Genomic DNA, 24,158 nt, shown 5'->3' with positions numbered 1-24,158 from the left:
AAGATTTATAAAAATCATTTGATTATTTAACACTGGATTGTGAATCACAAAATGTGCTCAGTTGCCTTCAATCAGTGACAGAACCACTTTAATTGTGAATATCTCACATAGAGAATATTCCATTATACACTGTTATAAAACAGACAGGCTACATATACAGTCAATGATTGAGCGGTTCTTCTGTTGCATCCTTGTTTATCTGTATACCATTCACACTAACACAAATCCAACATCATTCAGCCTTTATAAGCACACACATGATGAGCAAGATACCTTCTTTAAATATGAAATACAATATATCATTATATGTCTTTGTTCGGATAAAATCACATTTCAGGCTGTAGTTGATATAATATCCATCATGTCGGGGAAATCAAACTAGAGGCACCATTATCACAGTGGAGGAAATCTACACTTATAATAACTACTTTAAAAATGTTTATATTAGAGACCATTCACCGTCTTAGATAAAAAACATGTTTGACAACAGACCTTAAATGATAAATGCAAGTTGACACTCACCCTCCTTCATACAGATGACTTAAAGTGTCATGTTCATGTCATGTGCTCATGAACTACTTCACACTAGAGCTCAACCAGCCGCTGATAACTAACAATACACTGCAGTGTAGAAATGCCAAAGAAGGTTTGCTGCCATTCACTTCAGTTTCCTGTGACCTGTTACATATTTTACAGCACTGACCGGTCAATGTTTCAGCCGTATAAATGTGCTGAAAATGAAACTTGGTCACAGTTTTTTAAATAAATCTATGGGAATCCAATCAGATTGTTCATTCACGTCAAAAAATATAATCAGTATTAGCCAATTAATCTTTATTCTGCAAAATTTCACTGTCTGTATTGTTTGTGCTCGGCTGTGTCAGTGCTTATACACTGTGTATATATTAGCGGACTCTCAGTTTGCTCCGAACAGGTAACGTCCAGACTCACAGTTTCCTCTCTTAATGTGTGGAGCCAGTACAACATGTGGTTTCTATGGAAACACCAATATTAACATTTCCCCTTCAAACCCATCTACATCAGTTGGAGTAGAGGACAGTGCAGGGTCGTATTCACGCAGTCAGATTGATTTTGAATTCTCTCACAGGATCTCTTGTTTGCTTTCTTATAAACGCAGCAGGAGGAAACGTGTCCACAGATCAGCTCCAGGACTCAACGTAGGAATATTTATTCCCTTCCTCTGACGTCAGCTCTGTTTACTCCGACGACGACCACAACAACCCGCCCGCCGCTCCTGAGTGCTGACAGCTTGGTTTTGATGGGGGTTAACCTCCTAGACCTCTCGCTGTATGAGATTCCATCCCTGGGCTTTTGCCAGTCATCACTTTCTGCTTAAGAATTCATTGAAAGGAGACATGACAGTATGGGATTCAAAACCCTGTTTCCTATTTGCAATGCGGTCCAGGGATTTTTTAATCCATAAAATGACTTTTAATGTGCATCACGTAACAAGCGAGCTGCACAACACGACTCTCTCTCTTTGGTTTGCTTCGTTTTTTCTTGTTTTCATGTGGTTAAGCATCATGCAGTTTTCTTCCCCTCCGTCTGGTTTAGCCTTTTCAGGGGTTGTCATGGTGGTTAATGTTCAAACTACTTCCAGGAATTGGTTTTAAAAATAAAGAGCCGTGACTCACTCTGGGGCTGATGACCTGTCTGCACCAGCTCTGGGTTTTCAGGTGCAAATAAGGGATGTGATTTTTTTTCCGGTTTATTGTTTATTTGCCTCGTTTCCCCTCATTGCAGTGATTTACTGTACCGTAGTTAATTATGTTGCGGGTGAGCATGTCAGGAGGGCTTTCCCCTGTGTGTGTGTGAGTGTGTGTGTGTGTGTGTGTGTGCAGTCACGTGCTTTCTCCTGAGCTGGACCCTCGGCTGTAGCTCGTCCTGATGCAAACATTAGTCTTTGTGAACACAGATATGAAATTGATAACCGGTGATGTCCATGTTAAAGGATTGCTTTATATCCTATCCACAACTCTCCACCTGTTTTCTCCTGTGCGTTACGCAGATGTTCCAACAGGGAGACGAGCTCGGCTCAACATTACGTAAGAAGTTGAGTGACAGAAATGAAAACGCTAAAAGGGCAGGAAGCGATTGTTACCGAGTAATTTAAAATATATTTGTGCAGGTAAATGAGCTTTCATTATGACATCCCTCCTCGCTGTAGTTTACTCCCAGGATTCTTTCAGTCTGTTTCTGTCAGATCTTAAAGAAAGTCAGAAGGCCCACAGTCTCCTTCACTGCTGTAAACACTTCTACAACAACATAGATACAGCGATAAGGAGACAGGCCGCTAATTAGTATTGTGGACCATCTGCCACATATTATCCCTCATATAGTTCAGTGCAATCAGGGAATATTGTGTTTGTTTTTTTGTGTGTGTGTGTGTGTGTGTGTGGGTGTGTGTGTGTGTTTTTGGGGGGGGGGGGTTATGAGCTGTCTCCATGTTTCCCTCCAGTATCTCCCTGCACCTTTACGTCTCCATGTTGCTCCGTCTCTCCCCCCCTCTGTGTCGCCCTGTGTTGTGGACGTTAGGCTCTGCTGCGGCTGCAGATTTATTAGGACACACTGTATAATACAGCTCGCCGCTCCGCACAAGGCCACTGTTTAATCACGCCGGACCACAGCAGAGGAGGGCACCAGGGGCCGGATTCTCTGGGAAATTTAGGGCTCTCCAATCCGACGACCGCTATAAACTCCTGCTCTCATCTTTTGGATTATATATAGCGCGACTGTCCAATGAATCTCTCAGATTTAGCTGACACAAGTGATTAAGATATTAAGGCAAATTAAAATTTGAAAATGTAAATCCACTTGCTTGACATAGAAGAACAAAACTTAGTAACTATATCAAAATGCAGACAAGATAAACAAACTGTCAAAAGATTTCGTCGGAGGACATGGTTTGTTTGAAGTCATCTGAAATATGTGCAAACGGATACTACCACTTATTTCTATTTTACAGAATAAGAAAGTTGAAAATATGATTTGATGAAATCACTTTAGCTTAACTTCTGAACAATCACTGTGCATTCATGTGCTCCTCAGAAGGTCCCATTTCCCGAGTCGTTGTTCCGACTTTGGTGTGTTCATGTGCTTTGAAGTCGGAAAGTGGAAAAAAAAACATAAACGCTGAAAACAAAGCTTGTTGAATTTACGAGTTTAGAGCGTTTAAACAACACCTTGACATCTCTCTCCAATATTTCACAATAATGAAGAGCAATGAAAAAGGTTCAGGCTTGAGATATAAGACATAAATAATCTAAAACGTCTGTATCAGGTGCTTGTGACAGATGGACACAGTTTGCAAACTGACAAAAAGTTCTTATTAGAAGCTAGAGCTGATTGTAAATGATGGTAATTGTTTTTTTAAGTGATGACGTCAGCAACTCTGCAACTCAAGTTGCTGTTCCGACTTGATATGACGCTCATGTGAATATTTCCAGTACAGGTCGAAGAATTATTCCGACCCCATTTGAACGCCCCAATGATTCAATGAGGGAATCAGGTGTTCACAGCTCCGACATTTTGCACACGTGTTTCCAGTTGTCCAGGCCGATGAGACTTCTGCTCAGGTTGAAATGTTCACTGCATTTCACCAGACTTCATGCAGTGTGATTTTAAATGTGCTATTTATCTCACTCCAACAGCTGCAGCAAAGCTCAGAGAGTCAGGGAGATGTCAATCACGTGTGGTCTGTGCATGCCCGCACAATCCTGAAGTGAGGTCTAATTAGCCCAAATAAGTGAAATCACCCATGTGGGTTTATCATGTCAGGACTTTTAGACGTTCCTTGACGCGTATTTTAAAGAAAACTGAATGATTGGATAGGGCTCTTACGAGTTATTCCAGCGAATCACTTCTTGGGATTCACAGATGGGGCCTTGACTCCAGAATACATTATTAATATGTACATTTAAAAATTGAAGAGGGTTTTTAGCAGAAATGAACGAGACTGGATCAGACCCGAATTTTGATCTCTGCTGTGTATAAATGAGGGAGACAAGAGGGTGAGGAAGAGGGTCATCAGTCATATTTAATGGCGTCACTGTCATCATATCATATTCAGTCCACTTACAGATGGAAATGCTAAGTGTAGCTGTAGGCTTTGCTTTTTTACACGCATGCCTCTGTGGTCTGTGGCATTTCGGCTAATATCTTTTCACCTCTGAACGAGTGAATGTGAATCACAGAAGCCCAATGAATCCTGGGATACGTTTGCCTGAGTTGGATCCGCCGCTCTGAGCCTTCGTAGCTTGAGGATGAAGGGACGCATTTGTCGGCTGCATTTGTCGGAGTCTTCGAAACCGGACAGCCGCTCAATAATCGGTTTTCACTTGCAGCCTCTGAAGTATGCCGTCCCTCACACAGCTAAAGTTCAAATGTGTTCAAATAAATTAAGACTTTTGACATTTAAAGTTAATTACATTCAAGTCTTTTCTATTGTTTCATAGCCAACCCTAGCATTAGCAGCTGTAACCAATCCAGCACCAAACTTTATTCCTTTACTTGTCTTTAGTGCTGCAAAGCGAAGCCATCTACTCCCGGCAAGTAACCATCCTTCGTGGCAGGGAAAATAAAGCCCTTTTCAGACATGACCTGCAGGTAAACTCCGGAAAATTGGCTACAGACTTTACCCGTAGTCTGCCACACATTCACAACACAACGCAGCGGGAGGTTCTCTGCACAGACGTGTTCACAACAGCATCAAATCCTCCGCATTATTCAGGCGAGGGGAGGAGCAGCCGGGTGTAGCAGACACAATCATGTTTACAGCAGCCCGACACTGTCGTCAGCTCCCATCGCCACAAACTCTCTTGACATCTTCGTTGGTGTCTTCTATGTGAATGACGCCACTTTTTCACCGGGAGATATTTGTTTTCATTTTGTTTTGTTTTTCATTTTTGTGTCTGTCGTGTGTTAGAAGCATCATCTTCTTTCATGTTGTCATTTGAGTTGTTGTTAACGTAGAAAAATACAGATGAATGGGACATTGTTGGTCTGTGACCTCGTTTCCAGTAAGAAATCTTTTACGACCACAACGATCATATTGTCATGTAAATGTGGCTATGCCATTCTTTTCAGTACTCTAATTGGATTATATAGAAATTGAGGTTACGCTGGGATAATTGAACATGTGTCGGCTTCCAGTGGAATCACATCATGGTGAGAAAAATGTGAAATTTCTGTTTGAATAAAATTAAAAGAGTCTTACCAACATTCATTGAGCTTATTGTGTAAGGAGTTTTCTTTTCTGGTGGAACGCTTCATAGATTAACTTAGAATATTAATATTCTTCTTATCAATATTGGAATATCAGGTTCATCTTCCAGTCCTGATAGGAATTATTCTAAGGTTCAATTTATTTAAGAACTCATTAAATACAAAACTATCAAAGAGCAATGTCGCTGCATCAGTTTTTGCTCACAACTAACCCAGTACAGGAAGGGTCCCCATGTAGCACCAACGTAAAGAGATATCAACTGGAGTAAATTATGACTGGAACACATTAGTCTATAGAGAAGCCTCTCATTTTAAATCTCCGTGACATCACTGATTCAGTGCCTCGCTCTGATTTCTAGCTTTAGTGAGGCAGGTGGAGAGGGGAGGAAGCCAACGTGCCGCACAGACGACAGCATCAGCGAAGCATCAAAAGTCCTGGGGAAGGATAAGCTGAACTCAGAAAGCATTAAAGGAAATGTTCGTTTTAGAAGCCTATCTTATAAATCAGTAATCAGTCTGTCTTAGGATTTTAAGTCCGTCCTTCCGGAGTACAGAAGTAGGTTTGGAGCTCATACTCATCCACGTTGGAGGTAATTCTAATAACTTGTACAAACAGAGGAAAGTTGTGTTGAAGTTTGAATGCATGAAGCCGAAGTTATGTAAAGATACGGCCTTATAATTTGTCATAAATAAAGAACATTTTCCTTCTGCCACACACACACACACACCACAACACACAATACATAGCCTATTTAAATGCACACTTTTATGGGCATTCATTAATCTATTGCAAGTCACATTTGTTTGATTTATGCTTTACCTTAAGCCTTAATATGAGACAGGCCATTCCCCACTGGGCCATTCATTACTGGGATGATCAGAGTGTTTAGCTCCACTGCCTCTGGAGAACTTCACAGATACACACACATACACACACTCCAGGTCATACCCATTTGTAGCAAAAGTCCAGTCTGGCAAGTTTCTGAGGTTTTCTCCCTGCATCCTCCGTGGATATCTTATTCATTTGTCCTCAGAGACTGTGTGTGCGTGCGTGCGTGTGTGTGATTTGTTTAAACTTGCCACTCTCAGCACTTTGTAACCAGCCGCAGTGAGGGAACATTACTTTGTTTCTTAAAATCGTGTATTGCATCAATATTTTTGAAGCTGAAATACAGCTCAGTACAATCGACCTGATATATTGCACAGGAGACCCACAGCTCAATACTTAAACTATAAAAATGGATGTGTATATTTTTCCATCTACCAGCCAAACAAACAAACCAAATATAATATGATTTTACAGCACATACAGTCACAGTGAAATGCAGTCTGTGGGTGTGGGGGTGTTCCTGACCTTGTGTTTCCTTGTCGGCTGTGGCACCGTAATGCGTTACATACTAATCAAGGTCAAGAGTGTGTCCTTAGATAGATCATGGTACTTCATGGTATACACACACTTACATCTCAGTCATAATATTGTCACCTTGGAGACAGGCCTCTCCTTGACGGTGGACATCATCATGAGATATGAATGACAGCCATTTAGCTGAGCACATTAAATCATCATAGTAGTTAGGACGGGGAATAACAGAATATCAAATTTATAAAGTAAGTCGTTAAGGAAGCAGTTTAAACCATGAATCAAGAAGCTAAACGCTAAAGGTATCAAGGTTTGTCGTCTTGTTTTCTTCCATAAAGAATAATCAGATTACAAGTGGACACAAAAACATAAAATATAGAGTGAGATGACAGGGGGGAAAAGATAAAACAAAGAAAAGTACCATCACAAAATTCAATTATTTCTATTTAGTTTGTCCATTTCCTCTAAGAAACACACACAAAAAAAAAAGAACATTTAATATTTTTAATCCTATATCTTTATACTTTATAATCCATATGGCACCATAGAGGCAGTGTCTCCACTTTTGATGTGTATTGTTGTGTCCTATTTCTCATTCTAATGGAAAGATGCTACCTATAAGCCAAACCATTACTGAAACAACAGCTTCCATGGGAACATCCATCCTCTTTAAAGTATCTATGTGCCCCCCATTAATCTAAACCTGCAGGATTCATAATCCCAGTCAAACACCCTAATCAAGACTGTTTTAAGATTTGGTATCAGATTATGAGTCGTCTGCCAACCAAATCGGAATCAGAGAACATTCTCACAGCAGATGGTCTCATCTGAACTCTGACTCTTCCTGCAGTGTGTGCTGTTTGTCCAGCCACATCTTGGACGGTGACCAGCAGAATCAATTAAAAAACATCCTTCCTTCTTTTCGCTACATTAAGCTTTTAATTGTCCCTTCAAGAGTAGTCTCTGCAATCTGCATTTTCTAAGTGCAGAAAAATATTTTGAAGCCATGCCCCAGATCCATTATATACATATATATATATGTATATATATATATATACATATATATATATATACATACAAGTGTTATGACCCCATTGTGGCACAGAGATAGTATCTTACCTGTAGGTATTTATTGAAAAATGAGAGATTTGACTGTATTGTATAGATGCAGCTCTTTGTTGCTGCAGAGCTCGCGTTGCCGTTTGCTGCAAAAGCAGAGAGATGTAACACGAGCCTTGCTGCATGTACCACATCTGAAAAAAGCTGTTTATATGCTTCACTCGTAAAGCAGGCGAATTGTGTCCCTGCAGGAAGATTTTAAAGAAGTCACTATTTTATATGTATGCAAAGTCAGACAGGTTAACGACAGGAGCTGTGATGATCATAAATATTGAAATACAAAATGAGTAATCTCTGAGACAATTGTGTTCAACACGCACTGCATCGGCTGCATCATGCAGTTTATGCTGTGGCCTTGGCGAGATGTGAAGGCTGCAGCCAGTGAGCAGGTTTACATTGGAAACTATCAATTTTCCCTTGTGTCATATGCTACCACTGTGTGTTGAGATAACAGAAAGTTGTCTCTCTTTACTTCCCCACAACCTCGTCCAACCAGGCTTACGTCATTGTTTTCCAAAAGCTAAAGAACCGCTAACTGCATGACAAACTGCTTTAAGATCATAACGTTAAAGAGCACATATGACATCTCTTGATGGCCGTTGTAGCAACTGCCTTTAAAGATAATCTTCCCTTCTTTTCTTATTTTAATAACACATTTAACATTGTAGAAAGACTGAAGATTTTTCCTGGAACTTGAAAAATAGAACTTAATAAGAGACATCCTTAGTTCTGCCCTGACACAGTACTTGAGTCAAGGTTATCTATCTAAAAAACTATGTTCAAATGGAAACCATTACTCCAATATTAACCAGATTAGAATAATAGTCTGTTCTAACACGTAAACAGGAATCTGAATGAAATATTCTATGGGCAACTCATGTAAACGTCATACTGGGAATAATATCGTATTCATAAAAAGGCCAGTAGTCTGAATATTGTTGTCCATGTAACTGAGTCATTGTGTGGTACCGTAAACTGAAGCAGTCTTTGTCCATAGTGCCACAGCAGTTACTGCTGGCGTTTAATCCCTGGATGTTACATCTCAATCATCACAAAAAAAGGCTTTGTTGTGACCCAGCACTATTTGTAAAGGTCAGTTTGTGAAAAAGCAATGTCACAATTTCACGGCTGACATTAGTTTTTTTTTATTGTGGGCCTTCTGCCGGAACAATTTTGGACAGATCATCCGTTGATTTTGCAACTTCCCATCATAGTTAGCATTCCTTTGTGGATGTAGAAAATCTGAAAAATGAAAAATCCATTTTCACCTTTTGGTTCTGTCTTCACACTCAGGGTCTCACCTCTGGTTTTCACTTTGCAACAAATAATCTCCTCTCGTTCTTAAAATTTGAACATTTGTAGGAGCTGGCCTGAGAAAAGACAGAAAACGATTGTACACATCTGCTAACTGTGAATATGAGCTCTTTGTTTTCTCAGCTGTTTTCTCACAATTACTGTGCTTGATTATACATTTTCACTCAGCTTAAGGGTTGTCACACTATTACTTCTAAATCATGTAATTGCATATGTCAGTTTACTACACTGGAGTGTGTAATCAGTCTAAAATTATATTGTAACAATAGAGTCAGTGACTCATAATAATTTAATGAAAGAAAAAACTGTGCTTGATTGTAAATAACTCAAGTGACGATTAAAGGGCTGTATGTGATGTTGTGGAAAAGAAAGTAACTGATTAACATATGACAAAACACTGGTGTAGTATTAAACAATGAATCAGCTCAAATACCACTTCTCTGATCTGAATATCTGTTAAATAAGCGTGCAGGATTTCTCATCAGTATTTTCATCCTCGTTGTAAACGTGATGGGAGGATGTTGTATGGCGGCCGTCACGCTCGTAGCTGCACTGGCCGCGTTGTGTTGTGTTGAGCTGAGGATACAGCAGAGGCCTTTGTCTGAGAGCTCATCCATCACGCTGCCTGCTGGAGTCGGCGGCGGTGGTGATCTCTGTGTTTGAGTGTCAAGGTTGAATATTTGATCGCTGCGGTGTTAAGCACCAACAGCGTCGGTGTTGTAGCTCAAACGTGTTGCTGGATCTGGTGTTCAGCCGTCGCAATCTGCATACTGTTATTTTTATTTTTATTCTCACCTTTTATATCTTTTACGTTTCCCCTGTTCTTCTTTCTCTCTGTGCTAAATGTTCCCACAAAGGGAGGTGTGGTGTGAACCAGTAAATGTTGTTGTTCCTTTTCCTGTTTTCTACGAAAGAAGTGGATAAACTTCAGCAAATATTTCAGTGAAACAGCACATTATGTTCTCTTGTTTGACAGCATTGCACTGCAGGATAAAGATATGGCCATTTGAACGTTTCCCACTGACTCACCAACACTAACGGAACATTACCAGTAGTCTAATTATTGAGTGGTGGTCTCCAGTGTGGGCACAATGCACCTGCAGAGATGCACAAGCGAAGGCTGTAATTTCCTTTACAATTTGTACTATATCATCATTTTCTCGATGAAAGAAGTTGAATCTTTTGGTCAATAAAATATTTGTAAAGTGAATAATTATGAAAAATGCATTGGACAATTTTCCAGTGCAGGTTAAAACCCAAAGATATTCAAGTTACAATAGTAATGGATGAAGAAAGGCAGCAAATATTCATGTCTGAGAGGCTGAAACCAATGAAGTTTTAGCATTTTTTAGTTAAATTTGTAAAACGGTCCATTCATTATCTGCTAATTGGCCTTATTAATGGACCTAATGAGCTGTTTAGGTCTAATTTCAATTTCAACACTTCCAAACTGTATCCAGTGTATAAAGATGTATATTGCATTACTGTCCGTATTATGTTGAATATTTGGATTTAAAAAGAGAAAAAATCCCAAATCCTTTTAAATCCTAAAATTCCAGGTGAACCCTGACGTGGTGGTCTGTCGCTGCTGCTGGTCGTGACCCCAGGTTGTTCAACATTGTGATTGTGTGACCTGTGTTCATTCTTGTGTTTGACTCAAGTGTGGATCTCAGAGGGGATCATGGAGGCTTAACAGGCTTAACCCACCTTGTTATCCCTCTTTGTCCTCATCCCTCCATCCTCGTCGTGCCCCGACGAACCTCCGCTGCACACACAGACCATAAATACGGTCAGGGCCGGCATCTGCTCGGTCTCATATGTTAGTGGTTGTCAGTGTCGGGGTCTGGTCCTCTTCGGAGGTCTTGTTACACAGATGTGGAGGTTGTCTGCCATACAGTCGTATTATTGTGTCTATTTTAAATATTTTTCTTTCATTTGTGCTTTTTCTTTTGAAATGTTGAAAACATTCAGAGCACCCTGCATCAAGCTCAGCTTTAGGAAGGTGAATGGTTCCAATGGTTCCTGTGGTAAACAAACTGATTCGTTTTTGTTGTGTCACCTAAGATCATCTCCTTTTGCATCCTGTTTATGTTAATACAGTTGACATGGACGACATGAATTATTTATGGTTGTGACAGGATCACACTGGTGTTATTTGCCATCTGCAGTAAATGCAGAAGAGAAATTTGCCTCAATGACACGGTTCTTAAAATTAAAGGAGCAAAACATCATGAGCTGAGATTTACCATAAATAACTTATTGGTACAATAAATGCAGATTAATTAGTACTGTTACAATTAAGAGCTGACTGCTTTTTATAAACGATGCTCTTCTGTGTTGAATTTTGCAGGAAAATCTTTAACAAAAGGGGAAAGGAACATTTTAGTTGTTTTTCCACACCTCTACCCAACAGTGATAATAGTTTTTTTGTGCAATCCTGTTTTTCTCCAGACTTTACTTCACCGGGGCCACAGCAGCAATTGTATTGATCTGTTATATTGATAGTTAGAACTGTGGCAGCATCTTAATCAGGTTGCTTGATGTCAGTGGTGGAATGTAATTTAAGATATTTACGTAGTACAATTTTGGGGGTTATATGTCTACTTTTTGATTATACAATAAATAGTGATTTTCTGTCTAAAATTCTGTCAATTCCAAAAACCAGCTCACAATACCTCTGATTTATATGGAGAAGGCCGACGCCTAGGTTTGGAACCACTGGACTAAAATAATAAATTGTATTTAAAGTATATAAGTTAACTTTAATCTATCACCACCTCAATGAGCTACAGCAACATTAAAGATAAATAATTTCATATAGAATTTGTACCACAAAGACGTCCTAGATTATTATGATTGTTTTCCAGAATCGAACAAAGCTTCTCCTTGTACACAGTCCCATCAGCTGCTGCGTCACTATCTGGTGTCCTCCACTGACCCCCACCTGTCATTTCGCACCCACTGTCGTAATCCCCCAGACCCATCACAGCCCCAGCATGCAGCTAAACTCTCACACTCATCCCTCGCCTTCTCTGATATGCACGACCCCAGGAGACGGCCACCAGCTCCGGTTTGATACAGTCCCCTCTCTCGCTGTCTCTCTGTGTGTGTCCAACACACACAGTGTAAGTGTGGTGGGTTATACCAGGACAAGACTTTATCTAAAGGGATAGTTGGAGGAGCAGTGACGTAAAGACTATTCCTGCAGATTTATTGGACATGTCTAAGATTATCAGGTTTGGAGGTTTGTTAGTTTATGATATAGGATTAATATGCACATATTTAAAATCAGGTTTGCTTAGAAGATTAGAATTATTGATATAAAACAAATTATGCTTTTGCACAATCTCAGTAATAAAGCCTTTCTGTTTCTGTTTTTGTAAAGAAACTTGGATGTATGATGCTTCCATGGCAAAGATATTGTGTGTGTTTACCTTTGCTTTTATCTGCGGCTCCACCAGCCGCTCTGTCTGCTTTCAGCCCTGACAGTTCAGAGGACGGTGCTGCCTCCGGGTGCCGTGCTGAAGTGAAAGATGACTGGTTTTTAATGGGACTGGGTTTACCTGCAGAAACCGACTGAGTCCTCTGACATCCAATCATCCTGTCTCCATCTGATCACCCCGAGCCTCAAAGGAATATTTCAACCTAGAAATATTTTTAAATTTTCATATACCGATAATCCAGATGTCCCTTAACCAATCTACCTCGAATGTCAGACATAATTTGAAATAATAATATTACATGTATTATAATAATCTCATAATTTCAAATTGTTGAGGGGTAACAGTAGCTTGATATAACTGTTTTCAAACGTATTATTAATGTTTGCAGGATTAGCGGTTTGCTGAACAACATGCAAAGTTTTATTCAGTGAGGTAAAGATATTTTAACATGTCATCCCAAATAAATCATACGTTCTTGACTATAATATTGAGAGGCAATTCTTTGTGCATTCAGCGGTATTAACACATCCATTAGATAAAAATAAGTGACAATAAATAAATAAAATAAAAATTAGAACACTCTACAATTTATAAGCAGTGGATTAGAAATAAATAGCATTGGAAGCATGATAGGTATTAAATCACACAATTAAATTGAAAGGCCAATTGAAATTAAGATTTTAAACACAAAGAAAAAATATTTAAAAGGCCACTGAAATATCTAAATGTCTTTTAAAGGAAAATCTTTGCTGGTAGAACTTACAATATTAATTGCATTCCCTCTTGATTTCATAGCAATTTTCATCATTTTAAAATAACATCTCTCCTTTATGTGCTTTATGTGCTGCACTTGTGATGTATATGTAATTAGATGCAGTGGCCCGGAGACAACCCAAGACAAGTTTCCCCTTTGGGACAATAAATTATTCCTTACCTTGAGTTACCTTAAGTTACCTTACCTTACCTTACCTTACATTACTTTACCTTTCTTTAGCTTAATTGACCTTATCTTACCTTAATTTACCTTTCTTTACCTTACCTGATCTTACCTTACCTTATTTTACCCAAATTTACTTTAACTTAATTTACCTTACCTCACCTTATTTTACCTTAATTTACCTTACCTTACCTTACCTTATCTTTCCTTACCATACCTGTCTGACATTTGTTGTATTGAACAAATTTTTTATGTTTTGCTTGTGAACAAAACAACTAAAATTCAATCACATTCAAGGAAATACCAACCAAAACTTCAAACACATACAGACTATGAAATTTGCTCTGAACATAATTTGCCTGAACTCAAAATAGAAATTACCCTTATTTGACTTCATACACTGCTGACACTACAGTTTATTTTATTTGGATTATTTCATTGTCAGCATTTGTCAGTTTTTAGTCTGTTAATTATCAGGTGTTGAGGATTATTTCTGTCCGTTTAACAATATATGAAAAAAACATCCAGGCATTTGGCTCATTTTCATGGTCATTCACACTCTTGCATCATTTTTATTATTTCTATACAGTTTTTACCTGCTGTGTTGTTGATGTGATGGTTTACTTCAAGGACCTGACCGTCGAGCAAGATACATAAACTAAAATGCTCTTGAACCATCTTGCATTTATTTGGGTTCATGTGTTGCCTCCTAATGAAACAATACATGTCCTCATGTCTCAGGTCATGATTAGTTGAATGTATAATCTTCAGTGTGTTTGCTGGTGGAGCACAGTAAAACCTGTACAAGATGGACCAGGACTTATTGTACAGTAAGAGAAACACAGATACGAAAGCTCACTTTATTGTTTAGTCAGCAGTGTTTCCACATTTAGGAATTTAATCACTTCATTATCTCTGGGCTCGTTAAACGCTCTTGTTTCTATATTTAGCCATTTGCGCGACTTCATCTTTCACATAATACAAAAACACTGTTAAAGTGCTGAGTGTCCACAGTTGTTCTGGTTTGTTGTGTCTATACCCTTCATTCACTGAATGTTCTCACGTAATGAAGCACAGAAATCAGTTGGTTCTGCTGCTTTTTGTCCATTTTTTCACCAAGAGGGTTTGAGCCAGCAGGAGTTTGAGCCAGCAGATATATGATCCCTCATGTGGGAGTAGAGAGAATGTGTCCCCTGTCAGCTTCCAAAAAGCTTTCTAAACGCCCTGAATAATGGCTCTCATGTGTGTTTTACTGAGCCAGTGCTGCAGAGGAAAACATAGAAACACTCCATTGGAACATTTTCCTAATAGAGACGCAGCTACAGGAATAAATGGCTGAAATATCAAGTGGTGGGCTATTTAGAAATGACAATGCCCCAGTGATAATGTAGCTACCAGAGCCATAGTACTCAATGTGAATATGTCTGCTCATTCAATCACTTTTCTCTGTCTTTGCTCATTGTCGCATTTTAACACAAACACACACACACACACACACACACACAGGGACAAGGACAGTGGAGAAAAGCCTTAGCGAGCAGTAACAGGAGAAGACGGAGAGCAGCAACCTAAGCCATGAGTACAGTGTCCTGAGCTGCGTCAGGACAGAAGTGTCAACATGTCAGACTGAAATGGACGAAGAGCCTTAGTGTCAGTGGATTTGCTAATTGTAATCTGGAGTGAGCGAAAGAAAGAGAGAGTAAGACAGAAAGAAGAAGGAACAATACACAGCGTGAGATTCCTCAGCTTCACCTGAGTCAGTGGTCTATCTGTTGTCCAGTGCTTGTTTTGTTTGTTTGGGTTGGGAATGCATTTTTTTAATCCTTAAATTCTGTATTGGTTTTATGGTACATTTAGCAAAAAATGTAAACGAATGTGCTTATTGATGAACTAAGTTTTGATATAATCCTTCACATTTTCACACAGTGCGCTGTACAGAACAACACAGGTAAAAAAGGTACTTAGACATCTGACAGTGTAACCTTGTTTGGCTTCTTTTCCGAGTTTCTGTTCAGTCAGACGTCTGTGGGCAGGTCGCGTTACGATCACGTACGGCTGACTGACGTATTGTAGCGAGTCGATTCCTCTCTCTCACTCTCATTCCTCTCTCTGAATCATTTTCCCTGACATCTTTTTGAGTTCATGGTCTGTGAGAGATGTAATTCACGGCTGTTTTGTCTCCCTCTCTGCACTAAAGATGCCAGGAGACTGTAAAGAGCCTGTAGAAACTCCTGCAGGTTAAACACTGGCCACAATGGGATGTAAAGAGCTTGTAAATAATGCAACAGTGTTAAATACCATAGTTACAGTCGTCTGTCAGAGATTATCTGATGTAATGAATGAACGTGTTGTTTTCTGAGGCTGTAACAGCAAAACACTAGAGTGTGCTGGATTGAGGAATAACAAAGGTACATTCTTCATTAACAATATGACCTCTGTGATATATTTTTTTGACTTATACTCACATTATCCAAAATGTTTCCACCAATGTTCAAGCCCAGAGAAATCCACAATCTAATTCCAGGTATCGAGACGTTTCAGTTTGGTCGCCTTTTAATTGCGTCATATTCGCTTTACCCGTCTCTGGTATAATTTCTGCTGCAAATGACATAAGATGAAGGAAAAACACACTAATAGCCAGTTAGCCAATCCACTGTTTGTACTGGTCACTCATAAAGGATCATGATTATTCATTGTCGTTTGCTGCGCAACGTGAATAAATCTTTATACATGACCTCATCCATTAACACAATTTGTGCCCAGGTAAATTTTCATCAGCAATGGTGTTGAAGACTCCCATGATGCCATGCTGCTTCAAGACTTCATCAAACTGAGTCTTTTGTTGTTGCTTTGATACGACATCCCTAGCGGCCAAAGTTACATAGTGTACACTTAAATAGGATTTGTTAGTGTGTCGACACTTCATTTAAAGGTTCAGTGTGTAGGATTTAGTGACATCTAGTGGTGAAGTGTCATGTAGCAGCTGAATTACCCCCCCCCCCCCCCCCCCCCCATGTAAGAGAACATGTGGTAGCCTTCAGTTTAAGGTGTTTAGTTTGTCCAGTCTGGGCTACTGTAAAAAACATGGCAGCCTCCGTAGAGAGGACCCGCTCCTGACGTAAATACATAGTATTTAAATATAAAATGCTAATTCTGGGGTAAAGAAAACAACAATTTGTACAATTTAGATGAAACTAACTAGTGAAAAAAATCACTGGGATTATTTTATATTCAATTTCTGCCAATAGATCCCTTTCAGCTTAATCTTACACACTGAACCTTTAAACAAATGCATCATCTGTATTTAAGCACTATGAATCCAGGCGACAAACAAATTGTGTTCCTTGGCCTAACTTCAAACTTACTTTTCTGAAATACCCAAACAAACAAACAGATAATCAATCAGGACGAAACCTTTCTGTAACCTCCTCATCAGAGTCAGTGACTTATGATTCAGTGACTGACCATGAACAATTGTCTGCACGCTTGTGGGGTTAAATGTCTGCTGGGCTTTGTTCCAGACAGCTCATGCATGTTCAGCCTGCTGTGCTGATTACACCCTCTGTAAATACATAAATTCATAAATCACATATTCCTGGATGCTGGTGACATCCTCATTCCATCCACACCGTCTCCTCATCAGTGCATAGTATCACAGATCACTGCTAACCGCTCCTCCTGCATGTACATGATGCCGCCACACGTATATCCAACTTGTGCTCATTTAAAATTCTCTCCTCGCAGACTTCTTCTTCTTCCATCGTCACGATTGAAGCGCTTATTTATCCTTTTAATAGAACAACAACAGCTCACAGCGCTTGTATATGCTCCTGCCATCCATAAACAGGGAGAGCAGGAGGGACTTCTCAGGCTTCTCCCGAGGACGCAGCAGACCGGGCTCCTTGAAATTTGCTTCTCTGCTCCCGGGGTTCCATCCACATCAATGTTGAATTGTGCTCTCTTGTTTACCATTTTCTGCACATAAGAGAAGCAAAACAGCTCAAAGCAAAAGGAGAAGCAGTGTATAATGCGAGTGGAGCAGCAGGATCCCGGGCAGTGTCATGTCTGTGTCCTGGCAGCTCAAAGATAGCGCCGGCTGCAGAGGGGGGAGAAATGAGTGTGGAAATGAGGTCTCTGGTTTGTGTGTGCTGGTTGCACAGGGATGAGACAAGTGAAGCTCTCTCTTAACAAAAGAACTTCGCTAAAACCAAACCTTTTATTGATCATACATGCTTTAACTCTTGACATAAATGTATTAAAAAACTTTATTTCATTTGTTCGCACTTTTCATTGAGGCTTAATTATGATGAAATATTCAAACCAAAGACAGGAAAAAAGTGAATGAAACATTATGTTCGATGTTGCACTCCCACAGAATTAATTCAATCTATGGCGGTAACAGGTGCACTCGCACGTCTCTCTCACCGGAAAAGATTCAGAGTGACAGGTACACAGACGAAAGAGTGAAAAGACTGAACTGCTTTGCATGTCACAACTGCAGCTGAAACTATGAGGTCTGTCTGCATGGACGGTAAAAATGTTATGGACTATAGCGCATGTGGTAGGGCAAGATCTCTTATGTTATTATGAGAAACTGTGGCGGAACTGTAAATAGAAATAATCGAATACAGTCTAGATAATTAATGTGAAACACTGATTTACAGTTGAGACTAACTCACGATTGGTCAAGCGTGTATCGACAGGACCTACTGCAGCTCTATCAGTCTGCACTGTCTCTGGCTCCAAATGCACAAGATGGCAACTTTCGTATCCGGGATATTTGGGCTTCATTTCTGGATAGTGGGAGGAAGTAAAGACGCGTCATTAATCGTTATTTACAGTCTATTGTTTGCACTTGAGTTGTGTTTGCAGTCAACTATTTCTTACATATGTCCTTGCTCGCATTTTCTTTTGTCTTCAGGTATATTGAAAAATGTCCATCACAATCCAACATCTAAAAACTGCTTGATTCGTCCAAACTATCAGCTCAAAACCTCAAATATATACAACATGCAGTGATGTGTTACAGACAAAAAAGGTACATTTTCACAGCTCAAGCTGAGCCTGTGAATATCTGGAATAGTTTGGTTTGATAAATGATCCAAACAATTAAAAAGAGCTTTTGTTTCACATTGTAGTTGAACAGCATTAGTAGCCTTTAATAGAACCTTGTAATATGTGCAACATAATGTGACACATTCTGTTATTCTGCTTACAAGATAAAAACCTCATGGTGTGAAGAATCATGTCCAGTGTAGAGTAGTTTTCCTTCCAAAAAAAAAATGATTATTTCCTTTTTCATGTTCCACTACTTAACCAAACTAATGTTCTTCTTTCTGTAGTCTCTCTTGAAGACAATTTATTTTTTCATACCCTCCAGCCTTTCTTATCACCCCCCCTCTCTTTCTTTCTCCCTCTTTTTATCTGCACACCTCATCCTCTCACGTCCATTATCGAAATCATTCCATATGCTCAACTCAGTCGGAGCAGGTGGCGAACCACAGGTGGACCCGGCACCTCCGCTCCGGCCTGGCTGCCATCCCGCGCACCCAAATTCATGTCGCCACGCTGAGCAGGGGAGGGACGGGAATGGAGGAAGGGAGGGGGGTGCAGGACGGTTCTGTTTCATGTTGATGGCCAGGTGGTTCAACTGAGTCACCTCGTCGCGGCCTTGAGGCAGGACGACACGAATCCTTTATGTTAGAGCTCTTCAGTGAAAATACATTTCCCCTCTTCCAGCTCTTTGTTTTTTATATTGCCGGTTTTCAAGAACGGATTAGAAATTGCGGTATTGCAATTTCACTAATCACATTTTAGCACATTACTGATTTATTTGAAGAAAAGGAATTAAGTGGGATCATGAATGCAGCACAAAGGGTCTGTCTTTAAGAGACAAATACTGGCGGTGAAAAATTCTGTGATTTATTCCTATGAAAACCAATTATAAGACGCATTATGCCAATTTTCTGGGATAGTGGTGACATTTAAGAACGTGCAGTTCGATTGAATTTGTAGGCGTTAGATTCTGTTACACTTTTCATTTTATGTAACTGCAAATATCTGCAGACGGATGTTGTACAGTGCCAGATGTGTGAGTTCACTGCCTCAGGCGAGTCATCATGTGTGTGATACAGAAAGCATGGACTCTGCAGTATGACATCACCCAGAATACTACTCTGTATGTTCAGTTATGTATTTATTTAACCAAGAATGGAAATGTATTGATATGTGACTGTCCCGCGTCTCGTTGCTGAACAGGTACATGTTTGTTTGTCCCTAAACTCAGTCTGACTCCTGCTCATGTCTCCCTGACGCTGAAGGAGTCGTGTGCGAGTGCTGGCTGGATACACTTGAGCAGGGGAATCATGCTGAGGGGGTGGGAGATGTGACAGGACTGCAAAGTTTTATAAACGGATAAAAGAAGCTCTGTTGGTGTCAAGGATTTGCTGAGAATAAAAGGGAAGACAAGGACAGGAGTGGATCAGAGATTAGAGACAACTCCACGTTAGCTGATCACCTCCACCATCTTCATGATCCTTACTCCATATCATATTCCTCACTACCTTTTCACTGAAGCGTCATTTCTGCAAAGGTCAGAACACTGTAACCATGAGTCCATTGTGTGTTTTCAGAAGCAGCGTTAGATTGGCTATACTTGAGCACTCGGCTGACATCTCCTGAATAATTCTATTTGTTCTACTTTGAAGATTGTCTCTTTGTCTCTCCTTTGAGAATCCATGAATGTGTGCCCTTGGATCACGATCAGAGACTATTAGAAAGATGTGTTTACACTTCTAAACCTGGTATGCAAGTATTGTTTACAAAATGCGTTTCCCTCGGCACTAAGATGATTATTGGACAATAGCCGATTAATTGTACCTGAAAGTAAATGTGTTAAATTTCACAGTTTATCTCACATGATTAGAAGGGATCCTAACCACAGTCACAGATGTTAAATGGTTGATTGATTTACCGTTTCATCTGTCGTCTTGAGATATGTGAATCCTTTGCTGACATGCAAATTAATGAACATGAGTTTTGCTGTATTTTTACTCGAGTTAAAAGGACAGAGCATCAACATGTAATTTTATAAATTTTTAGGGTTTACAAGTCGTAAATATTTTTTCAAATAATTAATTCATTAACCAATGATTTATTGATAAGATTTTAAGCTCCAAGACAATGATTGTCCTCTAAAAATTGTTATCAGTTTCATCTGAAGAATCCAGCACAGGTTTGGTTCTGTTCACAATATGCGAACCAGAAGTTGTGCTGATGTCACATTATGCTCATATTCAGGTTGATAATTTCAATTTGGGCTATTAATTGATGAATTTGACATGCTCTAATGTTCAGAAAACATTCACTTTCCTTTGCTGCAGCGCCTCTTTTAGTCTCTTTAAGGCCCCCTCGCAATAAAGACCAGTCTGTTCCGATTGGTCAACAGCTTCCAGCATGTTTCGGAAACGTCAACCTCTTCTCTCGCTTTATTAGCTATTTGGCGAGCATTATGGAAATATGTGTGAAATGTGTGACATCACAATGATATGTAAAAAATAAGTCTGATTACTGACAAGATACTTCAGGAGCTTCAGGATCAGTGTTTTCTGTGTGGGAGAGGAGCTCCCTTTACTGCGGACTTTGGGCTTCTTAATTTGCTGAACCTTTACGTACACAAAAACCTATAATCTATTATCTTCTTTAATAATTCTTATAACTAACTCTTTAACTAACTCTTTATAAGGCGTAAAATGGTGAAGGTATATTAGAGATAAATATGACTTCAATATGCCCTTTTTTCATCTCAATAAAATTGTGTTGTCTCCCTGTCTCTTCTCTTAACAGAAAAACCCACCTTCGACGCCTCTGGCTCCTTGTCTCTACCGAGCGACCCCACAGCCACAGCAGCTCCCTCTCGCCCTTTGACTGACCTGTCGGCGGTGGAGGTGGTGCCTTTCTCGGCCGCTCATTCAGACGGTGACTCAGAGTCGGAGGGGGGAGGTTTATCGGGGCAGCCTGCCTTCTCCTCTGTCTTAACTGTCATGGCAGGAACTGTCAAACATCCAGTGAGCCTTGATCAAAGTAGAACCTCGCCGACTGCCACCAGGGACGAGACACACACCACCCAATGGCCTTCACATAGTTTCAGCCGTGGCTCAGAGATGTCTTCCTCACTGTCGTATGCGGGAGATAGGATCCCCCCCTCCGGCTCAGGTCTGACGTCTCACCAACACAACACACAACTTGTGGCTGTTTCATCACCCGTCTCTGGGCCATCGCATGTCTTCTTTATGGATGGAAATACGAATGTCTCATTATTTTCATCTTCCTCAGCATCATCTCCTTCATTGTCATCATTAATGTCATCACCAGCTCCATCCACTTACTCTTTGTTGTCGTCTCTACTCTCCCGGTCATCTTCCACTGAGTGGATAAACAAAGCTGCATCGACTCAGGGTGAACGGATTGTGTCCAGCCCTGCTCCTGCAACAGAAACAGCAACGTTATCACCAGCGAGGCCTCACGGTTTGACAGACAGTTTAAAAACTGCACAATCCACCACTCCTTCAATCGTAGACCTACCAGCTGCACAGAGACTGCATAGCACAACAACCAAACCAGCACACTTTGCAAGTGAAAACAGTGATGAAAATAGCAATAAAATAACCAAAAATGCAACATACTCATCAGCAGATCAAATCTACGCAGCAAGTGGAACATATAGTAACTCAAAGGTGATCACGACACCAGCAACCAGCACACATACATCATATTCTTCTCCTAAACATGGACAAAATCCTTTAAAGGCTTTATACAAACTCACTCAGACGCAGCTCCCAGGTACGAACTCTGTATCGGCCGATAATCTTACAATTAGCACCTCATTTCCCTCTAACCAAGAGAGTCAAGCTGTTCAAACGCAGCAGGGAGGTTCACAAAATCCCACATCAGCACTGCTGTCTGCCCAACCTAACGGCTATTCAGTTTCTAGTCATGTCACACAGCAGATGTTATATCGAGCAGCATATGCGGAACAGAGAGACACAGCAGCGGTCGATAGTCGTACTTTTGTTCACAAAAGCCTTAGACATGCAGTCACGTCACCTCCCAGTTCACACACTGTATCACCAGCGGTGCCATTCAGACCATTTTTAACCATTTCCTCCGAGACTGCACCAGGTAAAAAATCTCTCTCTCCGACCGCAATCACGGAGCCAATACCTATCCGCCCTGATGCGGTGTCCTCAGAGCCTGCATCTAATAGCGGTGATTTAGTGATGGCAGCGGGTCACAACAGCGCCAGGGCTCCTGCCATCAATATAAATAACAACCAGGGAGAGGAAGCAGGAGCAGAGCTCAAATCTATTTCCACTCAAGCCCACCAGAATAATTCACTTTCATCCACAGAGCGCAGGCCTGAGTCCACCTCTAGTTCAATCACCAGAGCAGGAATAACCTCCCTCACACCAGAGTCAGGTTCAGTTAATTTACAGAGTCAAGACGTCACAAACCTTCAACAATTTGTAACACAGAGAAAGTCTCCTAGTGGCATAACTCAGGAGCGTAGCAGATGGACGACGCTAAAGATATTTTCCTCCAACAGTAAGTCAGTGTCTCTTTCTGGTCCACTGATGCCAGTTAGGTCAGCAGAAGATACGACCCATAAAACCACACATGGAAGTTTTTCACAGTCCACTGAGCCTACATACTCGTTTTCCTTATATCTCAGCCACAGCCCAGATCCCAGCAACACTAAAGATGACAGTAGTGAGGTTAATTTTGCAGAACAAGCCTCATCATCATCCAAAATAACCTCCTCGGAAAGACCCGGTCAAACTTTACAGCATTTTCCTAGCAGGTTTTACACAACATCTGGTCTGATGCCATCCTCTGATAAATCTCAGCAGAGATCGTCCTCAGGTGAAGTCTCAGCCTTTAATTTAAAAACAGAGGGAGCTGGCCACAGTAAACTTTTGCCTGAGTCCACCACTGGTCCGATCACCAGAGCAGGAACAGCCTCCTTCACATCACAGCCAGATTCAGATAATTTACAGAGTCAAGACGTCACAAACCTCCAACAATTTGCAACACAGAAAAAGTCTCCCAGTGGCACAACTCAGGAGCGTAGCAGATGGACGACGCTAAAGATATTTTCCTCCAACAGTACATCAGTGTCTCTTTCTGGTCCAGTGATGCCAGTTAGATTAGCAGAAGATACGACCCATAAAACCACACACGAAGGTTTTTCACACACGAGTTACAACAACACTAAAGATGACATGTTGGTCGGTAGTGAGGTTAATTTAACTGACCAAATATCTGATCAAACTATATCTTTACAGCATTTTCCTCACAGGTTTTATACAACATCTGGTCTGTTGCCATCTCCTGATAAATCTCAGCAGAGATCATCCTCAGGTGAAGTCTCTGCCTTTATTTTAAAATCAGAGGGAGCTGGCCACAGTGAACCTTTGACTTTCGAGGTGCAAACTTATGCAGGAAACAGTAAATCCTCACAGGAACCCACCGCACACACCTTATATGCTGAGAGCCTCCACAGAAACACCGCAGAGAGTTCAGTTTCTCCATTATTCAATGAAAATGAAGGGTCCACTGTAATCAGAGATGCCACGTTTTACATGAAGGGTGAGTTCACTGCAGACCTTCCAACTCTCATGACTACAGAAGGTGTTTTTATGTTAAATAAAGGATCTCCCACTCCATTCCCTGCTTCTCCAGA

The 24,158-nt window shown here is 40.5% G+C and overlaps 1 protein-coding gene and 1 long non-coding RNA gene across 2 annotated transcripts in view; one reads left to right on the top strand and one right to left on the bottom strand.

Annotated features, from left to right (window-relative positions):
• Positions 1-24,158, top strand: part of kiaa1549lb (KIAA1549-like b) — a 60,336-nt gene that overhangs the window by 2,307 nt on the left and 33,871 nt on the right. The window contains exon 2 of the mRNA XM_034581360.1: positions 21,263-21,631. Within this exon, the coding sequence (XP_034437251.1) occupies positions 21,263-21,631 (369 nt within the window). The remainder of the gene's footprint in view (positions 1-21,262; positions 21,632-24,158) is intronic.
• On the bottom strand, positions 16,708-17,497 carry LOC117759302. The gene is made up of 2 exons (XR_004613457.1): positions 16,827-17,497; positions 16,708-16,777 (listed from the first exon to the last, which is right to left on the bottom strand). It is a non-coding gene; the product is annotated as an uncharacterized LOC117759302 (long non-coding RNA).

The sequence above is a fragment of the Hippoglossus hippoglossus genome, chromosome 3, assembly GCF_009819705.1.
Source record: "Hippoglossus hippoglossus isolate fHipHip1 chromosome 3, fHipHip1.pri, whole genome shotgun sequence".
NCBI lineage: Eukaryota > Metazoa > Chordata > Actinopteri > Pleuronectiformes > Pleuronectidae > Hippoglossus > Hippoglossus hippoglossus.
This window is presented reverse-complemented; position numbering and strand designations above follow the sequence as displayed.